We start from the raw sequence: 25,163 nt of genomic DNA, 5'->3' as shown, positions 1-25,163 counted from the left end.
CTCATATTTTAAAAAATGTTTCACCACCTGAGCTTGTAAGCAATTACACAGGTTTTCTATAATAACTCTGAGTACCTTTGTAACAAAACATTTTGCAAGAACCTAGAGGAGTCATTCCAAATGTGAAAGAGGGAACTGGTAGCAATTCATTATCCCATGTACTCAACATATTGGTAAGAATAAAATTCATTTTTTTTAATGTTTCAAACTTGAACCCTCAAAGACCCTAGAAAACCAGCTGGGGGGGTGAAAACATCAGCCATAGCACTTGTAGGTGGAAACTTTAAGCCTAAACATTTTGGATAATTGTGGCATAAACAAATATTACAAAACTAGTTTTTCAGTGGGAAGTTAAGCAGCAGTATCTGAGGAAGACATCATATGTTATCATGTCATGTCTAATGATTGGCCTATAATCATTACAAAGTAAAAAGGGGAAAATCTGGGTAGACCTTACCTTTTGGATCTCTGTCTCTGAAGGCAGGTTTTTTGTTACTGGGACGCCATAGCCCCTCTTAGCAAATGCCATGACAGCTGGCCCATCTTCATAAGCACTTGGGAAATCTAAAGCTTTCACATCTGTAAACTCCTCTAATTTCAATTTTAGCTGATCAATGACTATGTGCTGTTCCACCATTTTCTCAATCTCATGGGGAAAAAAAATAAAGCAAAAGCAAAACTGAGCACTGTATCATATCCTCAACTTCCTCACAAAGGTCATGAATCTTGTAAATCACCCACTGACCCTAAATTATTGCACAAGGCACAGGCAAATTCTGCAACAAACTGGGAATTCTATGACATATCATCAGTCTCAGAATCCCCTCCCCACTCCCACTCCCCAATCCAATAAAGTTTAGACACTTTTTTTGTTCAGAAGGACCTACCTGAGTGTCCTGGGTTGCAGAGAGAGTGCCAGTGTGGGGTGTAACAGAATTGAGTATTCTATGTCATTTCTGACAAACTGTTAATGATGGGTCGTTTGCAGTAGATGCCCAGCAGTTGCCCAGCTGACACCTCAGGCTACAAGCTGGGTGTTAAATGAGATAAGGGAGAGAGCCAAACCCTCTGAGGAGTGGAGGGTTTCTTTTTCTTCACAAATGACTCTGCAGTGCTAACTCCTTCTGGGGAAACACCAGCACAGTCCCACCGATGACCCCCCCCCCATCCTGAGGGGGTCGCCTCTGCCAATGGCCCATAATGGCTCAACAGCACCACCATAATGGACAGCTGTAACAACTTAGACCACCAAGGATTCCCAAAAATATCCTATGATTTTCAGGATTACATCATTCCCATTGTGCAACTGTCCACCCTAGGAGAGGTGCTGAATACTCTCCCTTGAACCTGACCATACATAACTGGGAACTTGGAACCCCCATCACTCCTGGACAGATCCAGACAAGGCCCAGAACTTCCACAGGACCACCACTTTTGATTGCAACCATCATTTCAACAGGACTGTAATCACCACTTGATAGGACTGCAACCACCACCTTGGCCAACAGGATGGCAGGTTGTAATCTGACTTTGTAGGTCTAAGCCAGTTTTAATGTGTATCACTACATTTATATTAACCTTTCTATTAAATTGTGACTCTGACCTGAAATCTCTCTCTCAGCACACCTGGTTTAGCTATGTTAGCCTATCCAGCCATCTAGTGAGAAGTGGATGACATAATTAGGAGCTAATGCTTGCTTTATATGTGTGTTTATGGAGGAATAAAATGAGAATTAAATATTTTCAAATTAAACTTATGGTCTGAGTCTTATTAATTAAACATGTATATGGGCTTCCTCTTCCACTTTGTACAATTCCACTTAAAAGATTACTTGTATTAATAAACTAAACATATACATGATCCCAGGTTCACTTCCTACTTTTTCTTCCACCCAGCCTCAGGTTTGTTGATAATGCTAGTTTGGAGACCTTAACTGCTTCTTCTACAGCATTCTCCATACATTGTTCAAAAGTACTTACTTAGTACTTAGATAACTTATGTTATCTAAACTGATTCGTCCATAAGGCCAAGATTATATCCATTATTCAACTCACTCTATCATTTTTGACTCTTTTTGAATATGGTTAAAATCTGGCCTAGCAACAACAGGGAAGTTGAAATATAGCTCACGATACATTCTGCAGTCTTCTACTTTGAGTAACACATTTTTATTCATTCTTTATGTTGTTGTCTTAGATTGAAAGTTCCTTCCAAACACAAACAATGCTTTACAAGTTGACATTGTGTTGGAATACAATACATATTATTCCTATGCCATAGAAAATAGAATATATGTATGAATATCATATTAAGAGGATTAACTCTTAATTAATTAATTAATTAATTAAATCATATTATCATATTAACTGATCCACCTTGAAACTATTTGTCCCTGATAAAATTGCACATACAACTCCACAGTGTAATACCCATTGCATGAATACATATGTGTATAAACATTTTTTACCTCCTACCTCATACCTGCTACTCTAGAAGTCCTTATTCTATCATGTACCATTAAATTATATATGCCTGTGAACACAATGTAAAATTTGACAGAAGCACTTGCTTTACATTGTATGTTTTTAAACAGAAGTGGCAGTTTAGTGAACTAAATGCCAAAATGGTGCCTGAAAGCTCTCAAGCTTCCTTCCTGTCTCTGATACTGAAAGAACCTTCTATCTACACTGTGATAGCTACCTTGTATCCTCCAAAATTTATATAAGCATTATCACAGTGTAAGTTGACACTATGGTGTGCAGGCTAAAAAAAATCTAGCCAGAAGTGACAGAAAAGAAAGAAAGTACAGAAGGAAGAAAAAGATCATGACTAGTTTACTTACCTTTAATGCACTGACTCTCCCCAAGCCATCAGAAAGGAAATGGAAAAAGGAGAAAAAGTATGATAAGGAGAAGAGCACTAACTATCCATGTTTATGCTTTTCTCTTTTAAAAATTCATATAATAAATTATCTGTAATCGGCATGTCTGGCAACACCAGCAGAATATTAACTATTCTAGATGCACGTTATGCACGTACTAGCCACTGTAATTTTATTAGCAAATTCAAGATCTACAGAAGGAAAGAGGCAAGCAGCCTTTTTGTCATTACCTCGCTTTCCATTGTGTCACTCAGTTTTCTCTAATGGTAAATGATCAGAACATCAGGATGGAATTCTGTCTTATAAAGTCAAAAGGAGCCAATACTCTAACTCTTAATAAAGCTATAACAAAATAAGTTTCTACACAACTTTTCAATTCAAGCATTCTATAGGATCCATATAGTCTTTTTTCAATTCTAAAGCATTTTTCAAAGTCTTAAAATCATCTTTCAAATCCTGATCTATTAATTGTCCTGAAACTCCTTAACAATGATACAAATCTGGGGAGAGACTTGTGTGTTATGCTTCAGGAAGCATGGAGAGCATGAATGGTTCACTTCTAGTTATGCAGGAGGCTCCTGGCACAGCTAGGTTCATATACAGTCTCCAATATCATATTACTGTGATACATCCACTAGAAGCACCCAACTCATTCTGTAAAACAGCTCTAATTAAAACAAAATGTCCCCAGTATTGACTGGTAATAAGTAAAAAAAATTCTGAGGGACTGTTGAATGCATTCACATGGTAGAAGGATGGTTCAGTGCAGATAAATGTGTGCCAGTGGGAAAATACCTGTAATCTTTGTGTTTCTTGAGCCTCCTTTAAAAGTTCCTGTTGTTCTTTCTTTTCTTGTAGTAATGTCTTTATCTGATTCTGCAGTATCTGCACTTCATGATTCTTCTGGCTAAATAGTTCTTCATCCATAACTAGTACCTGCTAGATAATAAAAGAAAAGTTCAGCTTGGCAAAAGGGACTTTATTATTCCTACAATAAAATAAAACCTCATTTGTTGTTAAAAGATATGACCAGCACTGCAAAGTCTTGAAGTATGTATAGCAAATTGTCTAAGTGGTTATCTGCAGTTTCTAGCAGCTATTTCTTCACTTCTGTTCCATCTATTGATTTTGTTCTGACAAGTTTCATTCTTCCCAAGGCGATAATGTACTCACAACCAAACCTAATTTATTGAAGTATATATTAAATTCAATTATTATCTTTAGTATGCTGTTATATGTAGCTACAAGATCACAGCATCTTGTGATTAATATACTTCTCTAATGAAAAAATAAGAACAGCTGTCCTCAATCTGCAACTTGGATAACAGTTTAAAGATTAAAGAAAACACAAGAATGCTTGTTCATATGTTCTTGTGAATGAATTTATACTGATGGATGGAGGCTTCCAAATGTTATTAGTCTTCTAGAAAGCTTGCAGAAGCCAAAGACAGTACTGAAACATTACATCAACCCACAAACCTTCTCATTCCTGCCCTTCCTATTTTTTTCTCCAAGAGTCCTGGTGGTGGACATATGAATGAGTTTGGGTGTTAGCTACAGCCAATTCAGTATTTTAATATCATGCAAGACAGCATTATCCAAGAAACAATAGCTGCTAGCAAAGAAATGTGTATGTAAAGACAAGAACAGGTCCTCTACTAGTTATTAAATCTGTCCATATGCAAACCCTGCTCTGGAGTCTGTAGTGTCCCATTTATTTTAGCCTTCCTCTAACCTGGCTGTGGATGGCATACTCCCTGGGGGAAGAGAGTTCGAGCTAAGTTTAAGTCCAGCTTTTACACTGTTTTGAACCAGGGAAACAGAGGTTTCAAACAAGTCAGAGGTTTGAACCAGGTAAACAGAGGTTTTCAAACAAGAAAATCAAGAAGGAAGAAAACAAGCTGTGATTTAGATTTCTTGTGAACAAAGAAAAGACAAAATTTGTTTATGCAATTGCCTGACAATGATCTATAGCTTTATCAATTTGGTATCAAACTTAAAAATGGGTTGATGTTACAAAATTCTAACTTATTGGAGCACTGCCTCCTTCCACACGTGACAAAACTCAAATTAGTTTTTCTGAGGTGTTCATCTGGCATCAGAACTTCACTCAGAATCCAACTGGTGTATCGTTGTTTTAAGAAATAAAATCTGTTATTAATTTTGATTTGAGATGATTTTCACTGTACAATAACCTGCATTTCTTTTCTTTTGATGTTCACAGTCAACAAATAAGAGTCATTTTAACTCAGCACATCCAATATAAGTACTTCCTAAATGTATATGGGGATGTTTCCAAAAAGAATTATTTATTTGATCATGTGTCAGTTCTGTTAGGAGACATGCTCTCGGAAGGCTGAGAGCTCTTCTCCCCATGGGTCATCTCTAGGATTATTATCTACTGTGAGAGAAACAGCTGATCAGCACTAGTGATATGACAGGATCCTCATGGTGTATCTGCATGCTAAGACTCCCATATGTTTAGAAGTTTTCACCTTATTTGGAAAACCATAAAGAAGCATGATGTCACCAAAAAGCAAAAGTTGATGTTTAACACAAAAGCAAATGTTAGAAAGTGATTAGACAAAGAAATCTGCAAATAGTTTAGAAACTCTGTTAGCTAAAGGCATAGTAATGGAAAAGGAAATATAGGAGGTTTTGTGAGACCATAGCTGAAGAAATACAGTTTAGGAAATTGCTAAGAGATAAGAGATGAGACTGTAACTTTGTAATATTAGACAGACTAGCATATTACATACATAGTATTAGATAATATGAGACAAAACTTGTAAAAATTAGTCCCCGGGTTATCTGTAAATTCACTGATAGCTTTGAAAATATCTGTATTGTAATTATATCTGTAATGCTTCTGACGAAGTAATATCTTCCCAAGATTCAAAACAATTTCTGGGTTCACAGGACAACTGCTGAGGATATGCACCTAAGTACACACTTCCAAGAGATAGGAAAGTTCTCTTTCTCTCTTTCTCTCTTTCTCTTTCTCTTCTTTCTACCTAAGAGGAAAACTCTCCCCCTAACTAAGAGGAAAACTAACTTACCTAACTAAGTACACTCCCTCACTTCCAAGCCCCCAGTCCCAAGGAGGAGTAAAAGTAAGAAAACTTGTGGGTCAAGACAGAAATTGTACAGTAAGTGAAGGTGAAGTGAAAGAACACAGAAAATAACACAAAGGTAGTTAATTAATGCAAAACCAATTACTCTCTGCCTCCAAAGGGCAGACTGATGTCCATTAGCTCCTGCGCAAAAAGACAGCTAACATAACTACCTCCCCCTCCTTCCCCTTTCAGTTTCTGAGTACGTCATATGATGTGAAATATCTCTTTGGTTGACTTAGGTCATCTGCCTGGTTGTGCTCCTCCTGTCCCTGGGCACACCGCCCTATCTATTCACTGGTGTCACAGACAGAGTCAGCCCGTTGATGCTGTGCAAACACTCTGCAGCAAGACCTAAAACACTGGTCTTTTATCAGAATTGTACTAGTCAGAAATGTAAAACATGGCACCCTGCAAGCATTTATGAAGAATATTAACTCCATCTTGGCCAGACTTAATACAACCCCCACTTCATACTCCACACCATTTATGTCATGCTCAAGCCCCATACTATCCAATGCAACCTTATTAACCATCCTTTCTTCCCTTCTCATCCTTTGACTTATGCACAGATATCATTCCTTTAGTCTATAGACTAGTCCTGTAAAATACCCATAAAATGTCCACTGAATTTATATAGTCCATGATGTGGGTTCTGTCTGGTTACAGTGATCACTCAGTACAGACGTCCAGGTTATGCTACAAGAATATTTGTATGATCCTACAACAGACCAGCACAGTCCTTCCATGGTGTCAGAGACTGAAATGTTATCACTCATGGCTTAAACATTGTCATAACGATTTTTTGCCTTTTATGGCAAAACTGTACAATGAAGCAGCACCACCAAAGCCCAGAATGAATGTGCCTCCTGATGGAAACTCTGTGAGTTCAATAGCCTTCTGTGACTAAGGCTATTCGAGAGAAGAAAAGTGAAAAAAAAAGAAAATTGGTTAAAGCATCTCAGGCCTGGGAAGTAATGGATAAGGCTGGGAGAGCATTCACGAAGACCCAAGCCCAGTGGGTTCAGGGTGGAGGCCATGGCCCCAGGCTTGTCTATTGCCAGGTTTGAAGAAAATTCCTCCCACCAAAGGGTGGGGGAGGAGGGTTTTGGGTGCATGTGAAAACTTCTGGTCAGAGGCACTGAACACGCATCCTCCACTGTGCAGATTAGCTCAGCTTTCTTCCCCACCCCAGAAAATCAAATCTATGGGACATTCACATGAGTGGGAGCTAAGGGGGCACCAAGGTTCATCAAGGGCCCCCTGAAGGGTTCCCGAGACCCTGTGCCAGAGGACTGTTCATGATACAAAATGATGCAGCTGACCCAAAGTCTTTCAAGGGACAGTGTCAAACATGGCCCCCCCTCAGGGGAGGCACCTGGGCATTCCCATTTGGCCCAAATATATGCTAATCCATTGGATACTATGCTTTTGGCAGGGGACCCTCACCACCAAGACCAGATGGAGAGGATCTATGAGACATTATTAAGACGCATGGAGGGGTGGTATGTTTCTACTTAATCTCTCTGTTGTTCTTCCTATCCCTCCTTTCCTTCCTTTTTCTCCTTTCCTTCCTTCTCTTTCTTTCTTTCTTTCTTTGCTCCTTTATGAATAGAGCAGATTGTAACACAATGTAGAAGCATGAGGTTCAAACCCACAGAACTGTAAGTCCACTGAATCAGTATCAGAAAGAGGAAGGGATCTACTGCATCTCAGGAATTGGTTGACAGCAACTGGAACAGTAATCTTCCTGGAAGACCCTTTTAAACTGCCTCTTCTCCCTTTATGTACAGACTGCTTTATGTGCAAAGTTCCAGGACCAAAATAGGTGCACCGCCCCACTTCTCATATCCATTTCACAGTCATGCAGATAGAACTGTAGGGTGGGATTTGTCATGGGCCCATGGCTCCCTTTCCCTTAAGCAGAATAATTCCTGGTCATGGTAGCCAATATGCTGGCCGCCCAAGCAAGGGGGTAAAGAGATTATCCACATTATCTTTTGAGTTTCTAGACCTTGTGTAACAATCTTTCCACAGCTGAGATGTAGGCCCATATCAAGGAGAGGGAATAGAGATTTTCAGTAAATCTCTAGGGCTGGCAAACTGTTCTATACAAAGTTGGTACCACAGAGTAAGCCTAATTCAGCCTTACTAGGTTGCTGTCATGTGATGTCTGTGTGTTCTGTATAGATTTCAGACACTCAGATTGTGTGGACTGTACATTGTTTGGATCTTTCGAGGCCTGATTATTGTCCATGTCGCTGAAGATTACCTCCACCACCTCTAATTCCCTAATTAAATATATTCTGCTGTGGCAGTCCACATGCCTCACTGGATGACAATATCTTCCTTAAGAGAGTACTTTGTCTTCATGCTCCATAGGAGTCACCTCTGGAAGCTGGAGGTGGCTGAGCCTCTTCCAATCCCTCTGTCAGTCCCACAATCTCTAGCAAAGAATCCTAGCTACTGTGTTCCCCTACCTTTTAGTTCCAGACTGTTAGCCCTACTATTCCAGCTCTGGAGCAACCAGGTAGCAATTAGTTCATCCTGTCAGGCAAAATCTTTACACATTATCTTGCAGCTAGACCATGGATAGGGACCAGGTAGCTTCTGCCTCTCATGATTTTTGTCTCTTTGCTTTCCTATCCTGCTGTGGAACAGGCTACCTGTTCTGATTCTTCCTCTCTCCTCCTCTGAGTATGAGCTGCCTCTTCTCTTATTAACTTGATCTCTGCTTCCACTGTTTCTTAAGGTCAGCTATTACACTTGAGGGTTCAGTCTCTGGCTTAGTGTCTCTGTGGCCTCAGACCAAGACATCTTCTGAGTCTCAGACCACTACAAGCCTGTTTGTGGGCTTTTAGACCAGACCCTCTTGCATTTCTAAGGGCACTGGACGCTGACTTTATAGGCATGGGGCACATCCAACACAGCTATAGAAGTCACTGTGTTTCACCTTCGCTTCTTCAAATAATGTATTAGTTTGAGGGGTTAATGAGCCTGTTCAGATATGAAATCACAAGCTGTCAGGGGCAGCAATGGCCCTGTGCTCCTGCCCATCTCCTCCCAGACATACTGACACCCCAGGGATCAATCACCTTAGAGCATGTTCCTGGCATGCTCAAATCATGTGGCAACCCCAAATAGCTGTTTAACCTTATGAGCAATAATCAATGTTGGGATCACAACACATTCGTATGAACAGTCTAATTACATAAGGATACTGAAGGAACTCAGAAGCCACTACATCAAAACTATAAAAAACTGTTCTGGAGGAGAGGAAGGGATAGGTACCACTTTTCCCCCTCTCTCTGCAAAATGTCTCTCAGGGAAGAAGAGGGGAAAAGTATAGTTGCTTTTTATTTTATAAAAATATAAATAATAAATCATATATATATATGATTTATATATAAATTATATTTATATGATTTTATTCATGACGTGGTTCTTGGAGTGCTGGGACATCCACAATGTAAGACCCAAGTACCAGATTAGGCTGATGGACAGTGGTTTTGTCATAGCACTCCCAAGCAAAGGAAAACCAAGTGATAAAGAGCAAACAAAATAGCAAAATCTCAAAATAGTCATTAATGATTCTTGGAGGCTGTTTTACAGCTAGAAAGGAATCAAGCATCTAAATATTCAAGGACACATACAAATCAGCACCCAAAGCAAATATGCAGCTTCATGACCTGCAACAGTCCTTAAACATCTTAACCAAACAGGTATTAATAAGTTTACTCTAGCACACTATAATCAAATCTGTTATTATCTTGAAAGCCTTGAGCCATAGGTTGGGTTCCAAAATAGACTGTTATGGGTTACCCAAGGAGGTAGCTAAGCACAAGAGCTATCTCTTCAGATCCCCCTACCCCCATCTCCTAGGAGCACAGAGGAAGAGCAAAGGGAAAGTGAAAGCAAGAAAATTTGTGAGTCAAGATAGAAACTGATCAGTAAGTGATGATGAAGTGCAAGAGAGAAAGAAAATAAAACAAAAGAGATGATGCAAAAGCTATTGCCTACCACCTCCCAAGGCTGACTAATGCTGAGCCAGTTCTGGGCAAAATACAGCTAAGTCTACCTAAACCTCCTCCTCTCCCTTTTTATTGCTAAGCATCAATTTATGTGGTATGAAATCTCTCTGATTAGTTCAGGTCATCTGCTTTGTTTCATGTTTGTGTCTCTAACTATTCATGCATCCTCCGATCTATTTACTGGGGGCGGGTGCAGGCAGAAAAACAGAAGGCCTGTCACTGTACAAAACACCGTTCAGAAAGAGCAAAAACATTACTGTCTTATTACAATCGTATTCGTCACAAATGTAAAACACAGCACCCTCGGGGATGCTATACAGACAACTACCTTCATCTCAGCCAAACCTAGCATACTATCATAGCAAAAACCAAATATCTAACAGGTAAAACAGCTCAGCCTCAAGAATCATCTTGAAACTGACTAGAGAAAATATAACATTACTTCAACTCATCTCTGTTGTCACTGATTGTGTATTCAAACATCCATTACAAAACACCTACATCCCAGGGATTGGCCAAAGGAGATTCTACAAAGCTGGAAATTAAATTTAATTGTCAAATTAAGTACAGGTGACAGTTTTATCCATCTTTCAAAATATAGCTCAAATTTTGGCAGATTGCTTTTCTACTTAGTCATTTAAATAAACAGCTTATAATTAAATACCTGGCATTTCTTTAGTTCCCTCTTCAGCTGAAGTATTGTAATGTGATGTGGTACTGGGCTGGTCTCAGTGCCTGTGTCAGCCTCCTGGATGGTGAGAGCTTCCTTCCTTACTTTCTGTACCATAGTGATCCAGCTCTGCAACCTGTCCCGCTGACTTCTTCTTAAGCTAACATCATCATACAAATCAACCAGAAAAGGTAAGGCTTCATCTACACAATTTCTGTAACTGAAATATTGAACCTGAAGGCGAGTGAGCTGCTCCTCAAGTGAACTGATACGGGCTTTTTCTTCATTTAAGTCATGTAACTGGTGATTACGGGCCTGCTGGCTCTGCAAAGCTTCCCGAAGCAATCTGATTTCAAGTTCCATTTCATCAATTCGGTCTTTTTCTGGGTTGTAATTTACTACTGGTTTATTTCTAATGTTTTTTGCTCTGTTGGCATATTTGAGGGAATTTAAAGATTCATCAAAGTCCAGTGAGGATGGACTTATACAAGTTATCATAACAGTCTTGGCATTTCCTCCTAGGGAGTCTTTCAGAATACGAGTGATTTTAGCATCCCTGTATGGAATATGTACACTTTTTCTTTTTGGGTCTCCAAGGGCACTGATGACATTTCCCAAGGCCAAGAGACCACTATTGATCTGAACTGATTCTTTGAAGCGTTCACCAGTATTTCCAGTCTTTGCTACCCTCTCTGATCCTGCCAAATCCACAAAATGAAACTTTGAAGCGATTGAATCCTGTGCAGCATTCTGATACTCTGCAGACTGCTTCTGATGAATACTGATGGTAAAAATAGCATGAGATCGACTAGAGTGCTCATTCATCTGTGTTGTGCCTGTGTGACGAGCTGCATTGCCACTTTCCAGCAGGCTTATTACTTCATCTGCACATTCTACTTGGAATTCCTTAGCACCGACAATCACTTCAAACACCAAACCAGATGAAAGTAAGAATAATTTAATAAATTCTAAATAGCAATAGTTTACAATAATAATTCTTCAGCAATAGTTTACAGCAATACCTATAATAGTGCATTAGAGAAACATACAAGCCTGCTATGGCTATGACCTACCTATGAAGTCATAGCATATAGCCATAGAAATAGAAGATACAATATGTGCAAAGCATGAGGTATAACACATCTGAAACCTGCAGATATTTAATGTAGGGGTCTATTGTGCCATAACATTTGAAACAGTATCTTAGACACAAGACACAACTCATTTACACATTGCACACTGCACATTACCTTTACAATTTACAGTGTGGTGCTACCTAGAAAAAATATGAGCAAAATCAGCTCAAAGGATATTCTGCCAGTTAAAAAAAAGACTAAGAACTATAAAGTTTTTACTAAAACTTATTCCAAGCCTGTACTAAGAAAATAATTTCTATTCTGAATAGAAAAGATAGTTGGGCCTTTGGGACAGGTATGTTAGTAATCTAATAAAGTGTAAGTGTACTTCTACCAAGTACTCTTACTAATAATATTTTTTATCATATTTTTCTTTTAATGAGAAATGGAAAGCGTCCTAGAACAAGAAGATTACTCTAACTGTGCTGAAGAAAATAAATAATTTAAAATGTATTGAGGGATCCTTTTGAAGCAACGATATTGTCTGCAAGATTTGTGCTGAACTAGTGCTTTCTCCCAGCTACAGACAAAAAACCCATGACAGCTTAATATAACAGTTTAAGAATACTAGACTAAACACAACAATTAGAATATAAAGAAAAAAAATCCAAACCTAAACCAGATTAGGTACTTTCAGAATAAAATAACTCTGATGTGCATTCTTCTAGCATTTTCATGGGGTGAGCAGGATACCTACAGGGCAAGTATTAATCTCAAAGCCTCTAAAAATATCTACTTCCCCTTCTCTTAATGAAGTGGTCTCTTCCACTCATTTCATTGTAAAAGGGGAGCAGATATTTACAATATAATTGACTTAACAATTGTAATTTGAAGGAAGAAGCAATGGTTTAATCTTAAAATATTTATTCAAGTGAATAATCACATACTATTTTGTTTCTAGACAGAACTTGCAGAAACAATAATTGTGTTATTTACTTTATCATTTGTTGCCACTTCCATCCATATAATAGAACATCTATATTGCTGACAAGCATCTAAACCCCAAACTGTTTCCAAACAGCTGAACTGAGCTTATATTCTGAAACTTTAATACTTTTTTTCCTTTTATTCATTAGCAGTGAATAAGCACTTTCAAGAGAAAGCAAGAATAATTTGGACACAAACTGAAACACAAAGAACCAAATTTGAGAGCTGGAATCCTACCTGTATTTCCCTTCTCATCTTCTCGAATATGTAGATATTTCACAGAGGTCTCCAAATCCAACAAATCTCGAAGTTCTTCCTTGTAAACTTCTATATAGGATACCTTCACACGGAAGTTAATATTACGATGTTCAGAAATATGATGAAATAATTCCTGAATAGCCCGTGGGATTATGCCCCTTTCATCCACTGGAACTGATGCTGAAATATAAGCACAAATGTCACAGAAAACTGCAGTCATTCTGTAACATAAATTACAAAGACTGAAATTTAAGAGAAGCCTGCGAATTTAGTATGCAACACACTAAGGAATCTGAAGAGCTCCTTGTTCACAAGGATTTTTGTAATTTTTTCTTCTGTGTGTGTCAGAAGTTTTGTTTGCATCCAGTACTAGGATTCAAATCCAGTACGAGGATTTAAATTACATAATTTTATAGTTAAGAAAGTTATGAAAAATATGGATTCTGCTTTAAAACTGTATTTCTCAGAGTACAGATTTCTTCTTTATCCCTACTCAGTATGGTTAGCAATGACATCTCAAGGGTTTGAGAAACTCTAAATTCTACTTATATAAAGCAAAATCATCAGTAACATAGTGAGACAAGATTTATGACCAACATTAACAGTAATTTCCTATTTCTTCATAAACATGGAACTCTGGGGCCAAACTCTACATTTCTTTACATAGTCAGCATAGGACAATGTTTCCATTAATCATCTGTGCTCTTTATCCAAGACTATTGAGGCTGTTTGCCTATGAGACAACAAAAAGAATCTCTTTTACCAAAAGACTAACAGGTTGCTCACATCTAAGTATTAATTTAGTAAATATATTCATTAAACTAAAAGGTTGTAATTGCAGAGCTATGATCATCCTTAGACTGTGACATCCACTACCAAAACAATTTAGCTAGCAATGGTACTTATAGGAACATTAAATAACTACTAGTGAAGGGAATAGAAGTGATAACACTACAACAATAAGCAGAAGAGACCAGTGGTATGAGGTTCAACAAAGCCAGCTGTGGGGTCCTGCCCTTGAGGCACAAAAATCCCCTTAAGCACCACAGGTTGGGTGGGGGCAGAGTGGCTGGAAAGATGCTCAGCCAGAAGGGACCTGTGGGTGCTGGTTGACAGCAGCTGGTCACGGGTCAACCATGTGCCCAGGTGGCCAAGAAGGCCAATGGCCTCCTGAGGAGTACCAGCAGTTGCATGGCCAGCAGGACCAGGGCAGTGATTGTCCCCCTGTGCTGGGCACTGGTGAGGTTACACCTCCAGTGTCGTATTCAGTTCTGGGCCCACCACTGTAAGGACATTGAGGAGCTGGAGTGTGTCCAAAGAAGGGCAACAGAACTGAGGCAGGGTCTGGAGGAGCAGGTGAGGGAGCTGGGGTTGTTTAAGCTGGAGAAAAGCAGACCCAGGATAGACCATAGTGCTCTCTACTACCACCTGACAGGAGGGTGTAACTGGGGGAGGGGGGTCAGTCTCCTCTCCCACGTAAAAAGTGACAGCACAAGAAAAAAATTACCTCAGGCTGCACCTGGGGAGGAGGTTTAGATTTGATATTAGGAAGAATTTCTTCACTGGTGGTCAACCAATGGAATGGGCCTAGTTGTGGACCTGGAAATGCAGGGTTAATGGTTGGACTTTAAGATCTTAGGGGTCTTTTCAAACCTACACAGTTCAGTGATCCTATGATTCTAAATAAAAGGAAGACTCTACCAAGATATTTACAATACTCTATTTATACCAATTTGGAAGAATTAAAGCATAAATTTCTCAGATGCCACAGAAATTTCTCTCAAAAGCCCCAAAAAAGCAAACAAATCCAACACAGAATGAGCAAGTAAACAATTAAGTGCCTAATGAAGACATTTGCAAGGTAAGATAAATGTAGTAAAAATTTTCAAAACCACTATATCTCAGAAAAAAAAGTTCTAATATAAACTGCATGTTAAAATGTGGAATGTGAAAGAACACCTAACAAATTGTGTTTTTCTTATATATTTTTAGTATAGTCTAATTTATGGAGAAGTTTTTAGAACCTTAATTATCACATAAACTTTGGAAGCTTGGGGTTTTTTTACTACAGGTTTTTGCCTTGGTCCTTAAAATTATGCAGCATTATCTGCTATGTTATAAATATTTAACTTGCATAGATGCACTCTTTACCAATTAAAAAATTTCCATAAACCAGAAACCTTTCTATAACCTACCAATGTGGTCACCACCGATGGTGTAAGTCTTCCCAGAACCAGTCTGTCCATAGGCAAACACTGTAGCATTGTATCCTTCAGTCAGAGACACTAGAAGAGGCTTAATACAAACAGCATAAACTTCTTCTTGGGTTGAGTTTTTGCCAAATACAAAATCAAAAGTGAAGACATGGTCCTTTCCAATGATAATTTGTTTAGCATTTGGCACTAATCTGACACACACTTGGTGGTTATGAAGTATTTCTTTGGAAAGCAGAGGTCTGACTCGGACTGCAACTTTAACTGGGATCTCCTCCATGCCAGACTCCACCACTGTGCTTCCCACTCAGTATTCACATAGTCAAGAAGAAATCTGTTACCACAGCTCTGTTCACTTCATTCACAGCTGTCCGCAACTAAGAAAAAAAGTTTTCCATGTTATATAATACAAAAGAATGTATCTCCTGAAGTGAAAAGCTGAGATTTCCTAAGGAACAGGTAAGCAATATTACAATCTTGAAAACTACCTGATATAAATGCAGCTCTATTAATAACTATATAATAAATTAATAAATTATTTTTGCAACTATTTATTTCCAGGTTAGCAGACTTAAGTCTGAAAGTTGCCTGATTTCCTATTTGAATATAACACAGTCATACAAAGCAACAATATTGCAAGAGTTTTAATAAACACTATTGGTAAAGCAAAGGCTTACAATGGATCCTCTCATTTTCCTGTTCCTGCATTCATATTGCATAGGCAACCCAAATCAGTCGAACAAAACCTTTTTCTCCAAAAGTTGTATATACATACCCTCTCCCACTTATTAAGCACCAAACATTTCTAACTCAACAAGCACAAGGAAGTGTGGTTTTAAATGTATCTATTTACTACATGTAGAACATTCCTCTGATTTTGATCTGAAACTTTAGGCACATATGTAATTATTAAATTAATAATTATAATTTTAACATACATGGTTCCTTATACTGCCTGGTGCATATTCATTCTTACAGCATAGGCATTGCACAGTAGCACACTTGTAAATATTAAGGAATTGCCTTTCTTTATAGCTGTTTTTCACTAGAATTCAAAAATCTGCATGGGATCCCACATACATATTTTCCGTTGTTGTTGCTAACTCTGAGAATTTTTGTTATGAAGGTAAAGTTTGCTGAACTTCGTGCCCTCACACACATTGTCTTCAAGAAAGCTGCATTACTGAACTGGCAGAAATCATCTAAGCTCACAAAATTCAGGTTTGTTGAAAACTAATAGCTTAAAACAGTATTATCTCATGGCAGTGAAGAGAAGAGCTTTTGCATTTCATTTTACTCCTTTTAATTTGAAGATTTGGCTGAACTTTGAAAAAAGAAAAGCCTCATTTTATTGACTGAGCACAAGAACAAATAAACAAAGCATGAGAATGACTTGTATCATTACGGATATGGCCAATCAGAAACAGATATATAAACGTACTAACTACAGATTGAAAACACGTTTTGATTGATAATTGAGTTTAGTTATCTGGGTGCATTATTTTTATGCCCCTTAGCAAGTGCTGCTCTTAAGTGCCAACATTTCTTACTCTCTTTTTAAAGTTATATTCCTAAACAAACAAATTAACAAACCATGTCCCGGGTGTGGCAGGGACATTTAGGGACATTAGTATTTCCTAAGGATCTACTTTGTAAAAGAACATGGGAATATGAAACATTCCTAAAACATCAAGGCAAGAGAGACACTCGGGTGTCGACGCCCGCGGCTGCCACAGGGCAGAGGCAAACATACTGGCAACCTTTTCTCTTGCAGGGATGTTCTGCGTGCGGCCCAGCGGATTTTCCGTGTTTGCAACGTCTCCAAACCTAAGGAGCGGCCGGGATCGTATCACGCGTGAGGGTCGGGAGCCGCTAGAGCGCCCCGGAGGCCGCCGTGCCGTGCCGTGCCGTGCCGTGCCGTGCCGGGCCGTGCCGTGCCGCGCCGCGCCGTGCCGTGCCGTGCCGTGCCGTGCCGGGCCGGGCCGGGCAGTGCCGTGCCGTGCCGTGCCGTGCCGTGCTGGGCCGTGCCGTGCCGTGCCGCGCCGTGCCGTGCCGTGCCGGGCCGTGCCGTGCCGCGCCGGGCCGTGCCGTGCCGCGGGCCCGGGCCGCAGCGAGGGCAGGCGGCGGCGAGCGGCCCGCGCTGTTTGCGACCCTCGCTAGGCAACGGCCGCCATGCCGACCGCCCGCCGCCCGCCGCGCGCACAGCGCCCCCAGCGGCGGGACCGGCGCGAGCCCCGGCCCTTCTTCCCGCCCTGCCCCTCTGTGCGGGACTCGGCCCCTCTGTGCGGGAAGGACGGTGAGGGGTGTGTGTGTGTGTCCAGAGAAGCGCAGCGGAGCTGGGGAAGGGTCTGGAGCACAAGTGGTGTTAGGAGCAGCTGAGAGAGCTGGGGCTGTTCAGCCTGGAGGACGCTCAGTGTGACCTTACTGCTCTGAAAGGTAGGAGTAGCAAGATGGCGTTCAGCCTCTCCTCACAGGCAACAGGTGCCAGTACAAAAGGAAATAGCTTCAAGCTGTGATAGAGAAGGTTCAGGTTGGACATCTGGAAAAATTTCTTCACAAAAAGGGTGATTAAATATTGGAACAGGCTGCCTAGTCAGGTGATGCAATCACAGTCCTTGGAGATGTTTAAGGAAAGACTGGACATGGCACTCAGTAGTAGACAAACTCGTGTTCGGTCACAGGTTGGACTTGATGATCCCAGAGATCTTTTCCAACCTATGTGATTCTGTGATTCCTCCCCTCCCTTCCCACCTCCCTCACTGCATGGACTGAGGCCCCCCATCTCGCCCCTAGCAGTAAAAACACAGACACACCCCCATGGCACGTCTGTCACCGCACTGTTTATTGGACAACTGGACGGGTTACACTTCCATCTCTGAGCAGTAAAACATCTGCCAGGCACCTGCCACCTCTGTGCAGGTATGACAGGGGACAGGCAGGAATGGGGAGGGGCTGAGGTACACCAAGGTACACCACAGGATCTGCACACACATCTGGCTGTGCACACAGGTAGCCACATACACCAATACAAAGGTCAAAGCAGGAGTAATGAACCCTACCTTAACATCAGTTGCCTGCAAAGTTTACACTGTTAATTCCAATCAGGGCAAGCAAAAGATTAAAAGAAAGGTAATAAAAACGTAATAAAACAATGCAGAAAAAAAGGTACATTGTTACTACATCACTAGAAAACAAGCATTTGATTTAACAATTCCAAATTAGTGCATGACAAATCACCATATGAAAAAGCAAGTTCAAAAGATAAGGCAGCAATACAAGAGCTGTTGGATTGGACTTAGTAATATATACACCGTACTCGGTGGAACGGGATATCTTTCATCTCTGCCCTGTGATCTCTGGCATAATCCCAAAGATAATAATCGAGTAAAACTGCATTGATTTTTTCATGCATATCATGACCCTTCTTCTGATAGAGCTCCTGAAGGTGCTTACAAATCAATGCACAACACCAAATAGAACAGCCACGGATCTCTACCTCTTCTTTGTCTCCAGATTGGAAAAGTGTTCCTGCAGACACAAGAGACAGCAATCCGTTTATACGGAGCAGACAGGAGGCCAAGGACTGACTAAATTTGTGAATTTTTTTTCCCTTCACATTTATTCTGTTCTAGGGTTCTAGTTCTCACGACTTACCCAGCAACTGTTAACAGTGTTGCTACACATTTTCTAATGGTTACTTTAATTTTACTATACTGCACTTAGAAGCTTCCTTCCCATTAAATTCAAGCAACAGCCTGTATTCTAAGGAACTGCTTTAGGAGCAGTGTGTACTGCAAATCATATGATTATTTCTTTGCTTACAGAGACAAAAAATATAGTTTTTTATTATAGTATTCTTTTTAGTATATAATTATTATACTTCATAGTGTATTTTCTACCAGGATGACTGAAGACTTAGATTTTAAAATTGAAAACAAACAACCCCCCAAAGGAACTGAATGTAAAGAGAAACAGTGGAATTGTTTAAATGGGAATCTTTTCATTAGGATTCATGGAAGGATAGAATGTCTATGAGGTCTATTTAGTTATACAGATATGCATAAAGAGATAAATACACGTATGGCCATTCTTTTAAAGTTCATGGGCGACTGCATTAATCTGTTTATCTTCCCGAGTATTTCTGAAATTGCATAATAGCACTTCTACATCTAAAGACAGTCATTTTGCAGTGCAAAAGAGATTGGCTTATTTTTATTCACTAAAATTCATGGTTAGTAGGTATTGGGAAGATGAAACCATGCTTAAAAAACTAAATCCTATATATATGTTATAATTATAATCATATATTAATCATTAAGTGACACATAACCCTTACATGGACAACATATTACATTTTAGAACTAGCCTTAGTCTACAATATCGAGCAGTAAGATTACTTGATATTCGCAAGGACAAACCTTCACGTAGTTTCTTCATTAATTTTTCAGAATACTTCATTGCTTTTAAGTGAACAAGAACTTGTGGAATTCTGTAGTCAGCAAATATTGTCAGACTGGATATATCATCAAAAGCGCCATCTCCTTTGCCGTCTAAAACACTCCATGTGTCAGCCACAAGTATTTGTGCCCGTTTGTAGAAAGACACCTTCTTTTTCTAAAGAAAGAAATTTATGGATTGTTTAAGTGCCTGATCAATAAATATAGCAAATAACACATTAACAATTTCATATTGTTAAGCAAACATTAGTTAACTAGAACAGAATAAAACTGCAACACTCTTAAATATCTTGAAATCTAAACAATATCAAACTGCAAACATGGATTATGTGGAATGCTCATAAATAAACTGAAATAAAAAAGTAACATAATAAAAGTTACTGCAGCAAATAAAAATTGTTTAGAATATGCCTGGATCTCAGAACACATTCACAGTTGTTTACTGCCACTTGGTAAACACTGTAGTTGAACAACAGCAACATTAATTTTCAGAAACTCTACAGTACATCCAACCTTTTAATTTGACAAGAGAGGCATAATAGGCATGTATTGTACTAGACAATTAAAACATTTTGTTAATCCATTTATCTTTATTCTTAAAGAAATAGAATTCTGGTGAAAACTTAATGAATGCTCCTCTTTGTTTACTGCCAAGATGCTGTAACTATTCCTGACAGCAAATCAGATTTTTTGTCCTTGAATGATATTCTCCAAAAATACTGGGAAGTTCAACTACATTTCATAGAACAACTTCCAAAACATCCTCAAAACTCCTGCCTTCCATATGCCTCATTCTATACTTGACATAGATGCACAAACTTTCTTCTAGAGAACATACATGATTTTGTACCTTAAACAACAAAACACCACCTTAAACATCACACAAGAAGTGGTAACAAGAAGTTAATTAACAGACCAAATTTTATCATAGCTCCTATGTCCCAAAGCAAGAGTGTCATTCTTTCATAGCATTAGGAATTTTCCAGTAGTAAAGTACTGATTGTCTCTAGGACCACACCATTTCACAAGAGAAGAGGAAGGTGGAATTAGAACGGACTTTTCATTTCATGCTGTAGCTTAATTAGGAAAAAAATATTGGGACTCATGGCTGAGCAGATAAATTTATAATTTCATTGTTTCATTGTTAACTTTTTTGTTGTACAGAACACATTAAGTTTATACAAAAAATCTCAATGTGAAAAGGACTATGAAGCATTTTGAGTAAATTTTCCCACTATTTATCAGAAAGCAGGGAAAATCACTAGGTGGATGATACTACATGTCAAATTGGAAGAACTTAAAAACTTCTTTACTGTGCAAGTGACTGCACTGGCACAGATTGTTTAGAGAGATTGTGGAGTCTCCCTCCTGGGAAATGCACATGAACTGTCTGGACACAATCGTGTACCATGTGCTCTGGGGATGACCCTGCTTGAGCAGGGAGGTTGGACCCACTTATGGTATAGTCCTTTAAACCCTTACCTGGTCTCTGATTCTGTCTGTGAAAGATTGTAAAGATAGTTCAATTTATCAAAAATGGAACTTTTTTCAACATGGCAATACAACTTTATCTCTTTTATCTTTTTTTCTGCAACACTTTGCCTTTCAGGAAATAGTACCATGTACAGGAACATTTGCATCTTCTCTGCAGTACAATGTGCTAATATTAAGGAATATACCTAATTATGACCTACTGGCATTAAAAGAAAGGAGGAGTATTGTGTTGGCAAAGAGAAAAATGTGATAGCACAGCCATTAAAAAAAATAAGCAAAGAATAGGATCATGAGAATTTTACAACCTCAGTTCCAGGTGATGAATGGTAAGTAAAAGATGAAAACATGCAATATAGGGGAAGATCAAAAAGGACTCCACTAAGTCTCTGTCGGAACACAAAAACCCGGATATATGAGTACAATATAGTCTAAAACTTAAACTGCTGTTGGGAATCAAATGCAGCACAGCATCTAAATATGAATTATCCACCAAAGAGAAAAAAATGTTTTGGAGATTTTGCTCTTGGTTTGCATTTTCTTTTTCAGGAAAACTAACACTGGCAATTTCTAGGATTACATATGTAATTATTAAAAGTATTTTGTATATGTATTTGGAAAAACATACAGTCAAATAATTGTGCTAATTTTAAAAGCTTCCCTAGAAGGTCAGCTGTAGCGGTCTGATAGTATGATTCTAATGTATGACTTAACTTATATCTATTTCTCCTTTGGAGAGTTACTGAAAAGCACTGGTTTGCTGTTGGATATTTCACCATCTTTCCAGTTCCCTCCTAGCCCTTTAGAAGTCTTACTTGTGAGAGCTCAACCTGCTGCCATAAAAATAATGATCCATGTCACCACTTCAAAATACACATCTTGCTTAGTGAAAGCAGAAAAAAGCTTCCATATTCATGCAACAGGCTTTATTACTAAGTCAGTGCTTACGGTCTGGGATCATTTTGGAACAGCTTTTCATTCTGTAGTCTGCTGCTGCTTTTAAGGAGGCTTGCTTTATAAAGCACTCATCATCATCTCATGAAAGATATAACATCAGTGAATACAGTCACTATAAAGATAAGAAAATATCACTTTACTTAGAAAATATTCCCTTTTTGATCATAAAAATTGTCAAAAAATACTTTTTATGTTAAAAAAACCCAAATAAACAAAACCAGTAGCTTCAAAAATTAATTCAAAAGAACCTCTGATTTTTTATGTAAATATATTTTGCTTCACAGCAGGAGACAGAAGAAAATAAAATGACACCTCCTACTGAAGGGCAATAAATGCAATAGGTTCAAAGCTTCAGTGACTGGTATTCCAAGAAGCTGAAAAGACTGCACAGACCAGTAGTATAGGCTGTACTGTCACTAACAAAGTCTTGATTTAATGATGTAACAACAGAGTACTACTTCACATGCAACTGAGCACATGAGCTGCTACATAAGTTACAGGTGCTAAATGAAAACCATGCCTGTATAGGTGAAAACTGGGAGACAAAAAATATCATATGATCCCTGCTTAATTCCTATCAGTTTCTTTCAGTAAATGCTTCAGTATACTGTCAAAATTTGTAAAAATGTGGGTTACTTCTAATCTATAGTGATTTGACTAATGCCTGTTGAATCAACAGCCGTTAGAGAGTGGAGTCCCAGTAGCTGTGCATTAATTCTACCAGAGTTTCACTTCCTTCATTAGCTGCAGAGACCCTTAAGGTAAAAGAAAAACAAGATGGTGGGAGGAAGGTTAAGGATTCCCATTTTTCAGGCAGGAATTATCTCAAATACTATGCATTTTTAAGGAGTACAAAGGAAGTGTGATCTAACTGGGAACTCAGAGTATACCAAAATAAATTACAGTAAAGTGATAAAGAGACAGCATATGAGAAAAAGGTACTCCTCTGGTGGGAAAAAGAAAAGGACTCTTGTCCTGACTGGTTGTGGACTATCAAGTGTGTTTTACTGTTACTAAATAGAAGGATTTTTTTTCCAGATCTTTAGAATTAGCTTACCTCAAATACAGCTTCATCTCTGTAAGAAGGAAAATTTTCCAGTATGAGATGTAGCAGTTTCTGAGCACTCTTCTCACTCATTTTAACGCAGGTGAGGAAGGATCCTCCAAACTTCTCTAACAGAACTATTCCACTTTCGTTCAGCACCCGGTGTCTTTCTTCAATCAAGGGCAAAGGCACTTCTGTGTCAGAGCGAAATACGTGCCTAACCTGGTCAACCGTCATGGTGGCAAAATAGGACGCACTGGTGATAGGTATTCCTTCAGAAAAGTGAAAATAAGATATTTAGGCTATCACATAACATAACATATAGACCTAGTGCAGTGGTCTGCTAAAGGAAAGAACTTCTATAGGAACATCTAAGAAGTCCATCAACTCTTAAACCCACCTTTGCTTTCAGCAATAACCGCATCCACAGAGCTGCTCACAATTAAATTTATGAGTGCATAAAATGTTTTCTTCTACAGCAAACTTCCAATATACAACCATAGAACTGTTGTTACTTTTTGTATGTAATTTCCCCAACTGCTTAGTTTTCATATTTTAAGTGTGATGTTTACATAGTACACTAGCAAATATAGTCAGTATATAGCTAGTTTAGTCAGAATAGCCTGTTTTCCCATGAATCCTAATCATGCTGTGTGTTTACAAAAAGTGTCTTAATGCTAATACCCCCTTAATTTACTAAATAACTACGCAGAAAATTAATTAAAACCTTCATCTGTGTCTACTAACGGTTGGGTTTTTTTTCTGAGAACAGCAAAAAGAGTGAGTGCTAAAGTACTGGGTTTAAATACGAAACTTTAAAATACTGGTTTGAGGGGCACATGGGTTTTCAGATTTACTTTAGACACTGGCATTTGATTAGTCCAGAGGATTCTCACTTTATGCCCCATTTATTCATTTGCCATGGAAATACGCAACTTAAGAACACATGTGAAATAACCCAAGTCACGCACAGCTGACTCCTGGCAATCCTTAAAGTCTCTTGAATGGAAGAAATAGCCCAGATACAGCCAAGAGTTAGGTAGTTTCAGTACAAGGGTATTTTGAAAGCACTTCCAGTTCCCTTCCCCAAGCTCAACGGGACGCCTGCACACACACAGCTACTGACACGGGGAGCAGCAGTTCCCAAGAGCGTGTCCCAGTTCCGAGGCGCCGCTTTCATTTAATACACGACGCTCGGCTTCCGACGCCCCCCGCCCGCAGCCCCGGCCACGCTTCCCCGGCGCTCACTGACCGTCGTCCAGGGCTCTATTGACGGCGGCGCACAGCGACCAGTAGCCGCTGTAGGTTTTATCCTTGTACTTCACAAGGTACTTGCGCTCCTCTTGCTCGGACCAGAAGGAGAAGTTGAGGGTGTCCACCAGGAACACCCAGTCTACAGCCTCCTTGTCGGCGGACCGGGGGTTCAGTTCGTGTAGGCTTTTCCACCCCGCCAGCCCGAACTCCGCTGCCGAGGCTTTGTCGAACAGGCTCTCCGCCACCCGTCGCGCTCCCTCCTCGTCCACAGAGACATCTTTGCTGTGCTCGGCTATGAACTTGGCGGACTCCAGGGGGGACGGGAACACCTCCATGCTTGGCAGGAAACACGCACACTGCCGAGGTCAGTCTCTCCGCCGCTCTTCCCGCGGGGCGCGCCCGCGCAGCGGCTCCGGCTGCTCGGCCCCGCCCTGCTCCCCGCCCCGCTCCCCGATGCTGCCGCTGCACGCAGGCGCAGGCGGGGGCGGGGCCCGGGCGGTGCTCGGGGGCGGGGCCGAGCACGGACGCCAGGCCCGGGAGCGCTTGGGCCGGCGCGCTCATGTTGGGAGTAGCCCCGTGAAATCCCGCCAGGCGCGAGCGGTGGGCAGACTCAGCTTCATAGCAGCGAAGTTTTCCGGAAGATTCCAATCGTTGAAAGAGTCGGATAAAAAGAAAAAAAAACCTGACTGAGGAACGAACAAAAATGTGCTGTTGAGTTGTTGAGCTCTT

At 39.8% G+C, this 25,163-nt stretch overlaps 2 protein-coding genes across 5 annotated transcripts in view; both read right to left on the bottom strand.

Annotated features, from left to right (window-relative positions):
• The window catches only part of KIF27 (kinesin family member 27), a 29,871-nt gene extending 12,441 nt beyond the window's left edge, over positions 1-17,430 (bottom strand). Inside the window, exons 1-6 of one of the 4 annotated variants that reach the window (XM_077171589.1) lie at positions 16,984-17,429; positions 15,213-15,607; positions 12,997-13,197; positions 10,691-11,619; positions 3,678-3,821; positions 458-646 (exon numbers count right to left, since the gene is read on the bottom strand). In XM_077171589.1, the coding sequence (XP_077027704.1) occupies positions 458-646; positions 3,678-3,821; positions 10,691-11,619; positions 12,997-13,197; positions 15,213-15,510 (1,761 nt within the window). In that variant the 5' untranslated portion in view covers positions 15,511-15,607; positions 16,984-17,429. Of the gene's footprint in view, positions 1-457; positions 647-3,677; positions 3,822-10,690; positions 11,620-12,996; positions 13,198-15,212 lie in introns of all 4 variants that reach the window. The other 3 variants (XM_077171588.1, XM_077171590.1, XM_077171591.1) reach the window with 3 other exon arrangements.
• A 620-nt stretch (positions 17,431-18,050) lies between these two features.
• Positions 18,051-24,887, bottom strand: QNG1 (Q-nucleotide N-glycosylase 1). The gene is made up of 4 exons (XM_054651987.2): positions 24,433-24,887; positions 23,193-23,452; positions 19,649-19,844; positions 18,051-18,758 (listed from the first exon to the last, which is right to left on the bottom strand). Exons 1-4 carry the CDS (start codon positions 24,767-24,769, stop codon positions 18,526-18,528), a joined length of 1,026 nt encoding a protein of 341 aa, XP_054507962.1. The 5' UTR covers positions 24,770-24,887; the 3' UTR covers positions 18,051-18,525.
• Between the last annotated feature and the right edge of the window lie 276 nt (positions 24,888-25,163).

The sequence above is a fragment of the Agelaius phoeniceus genome, chromosome Z, assembly GCF_051311805.1.
Source record: "Agelaius phoeniceus isolate bAgePho1 chromosome Z, bAgePho1.hap1, whole genome shotgun sequence".
NCBI lineage: Eukaryota > Metazoa > Chordata > Aves > Passeriformes > Icteridae > Agelaius > Agelaius phoeniceus.
This window is presented reverse-complemented; position numbering and strand designations above follow the sequence as displayed.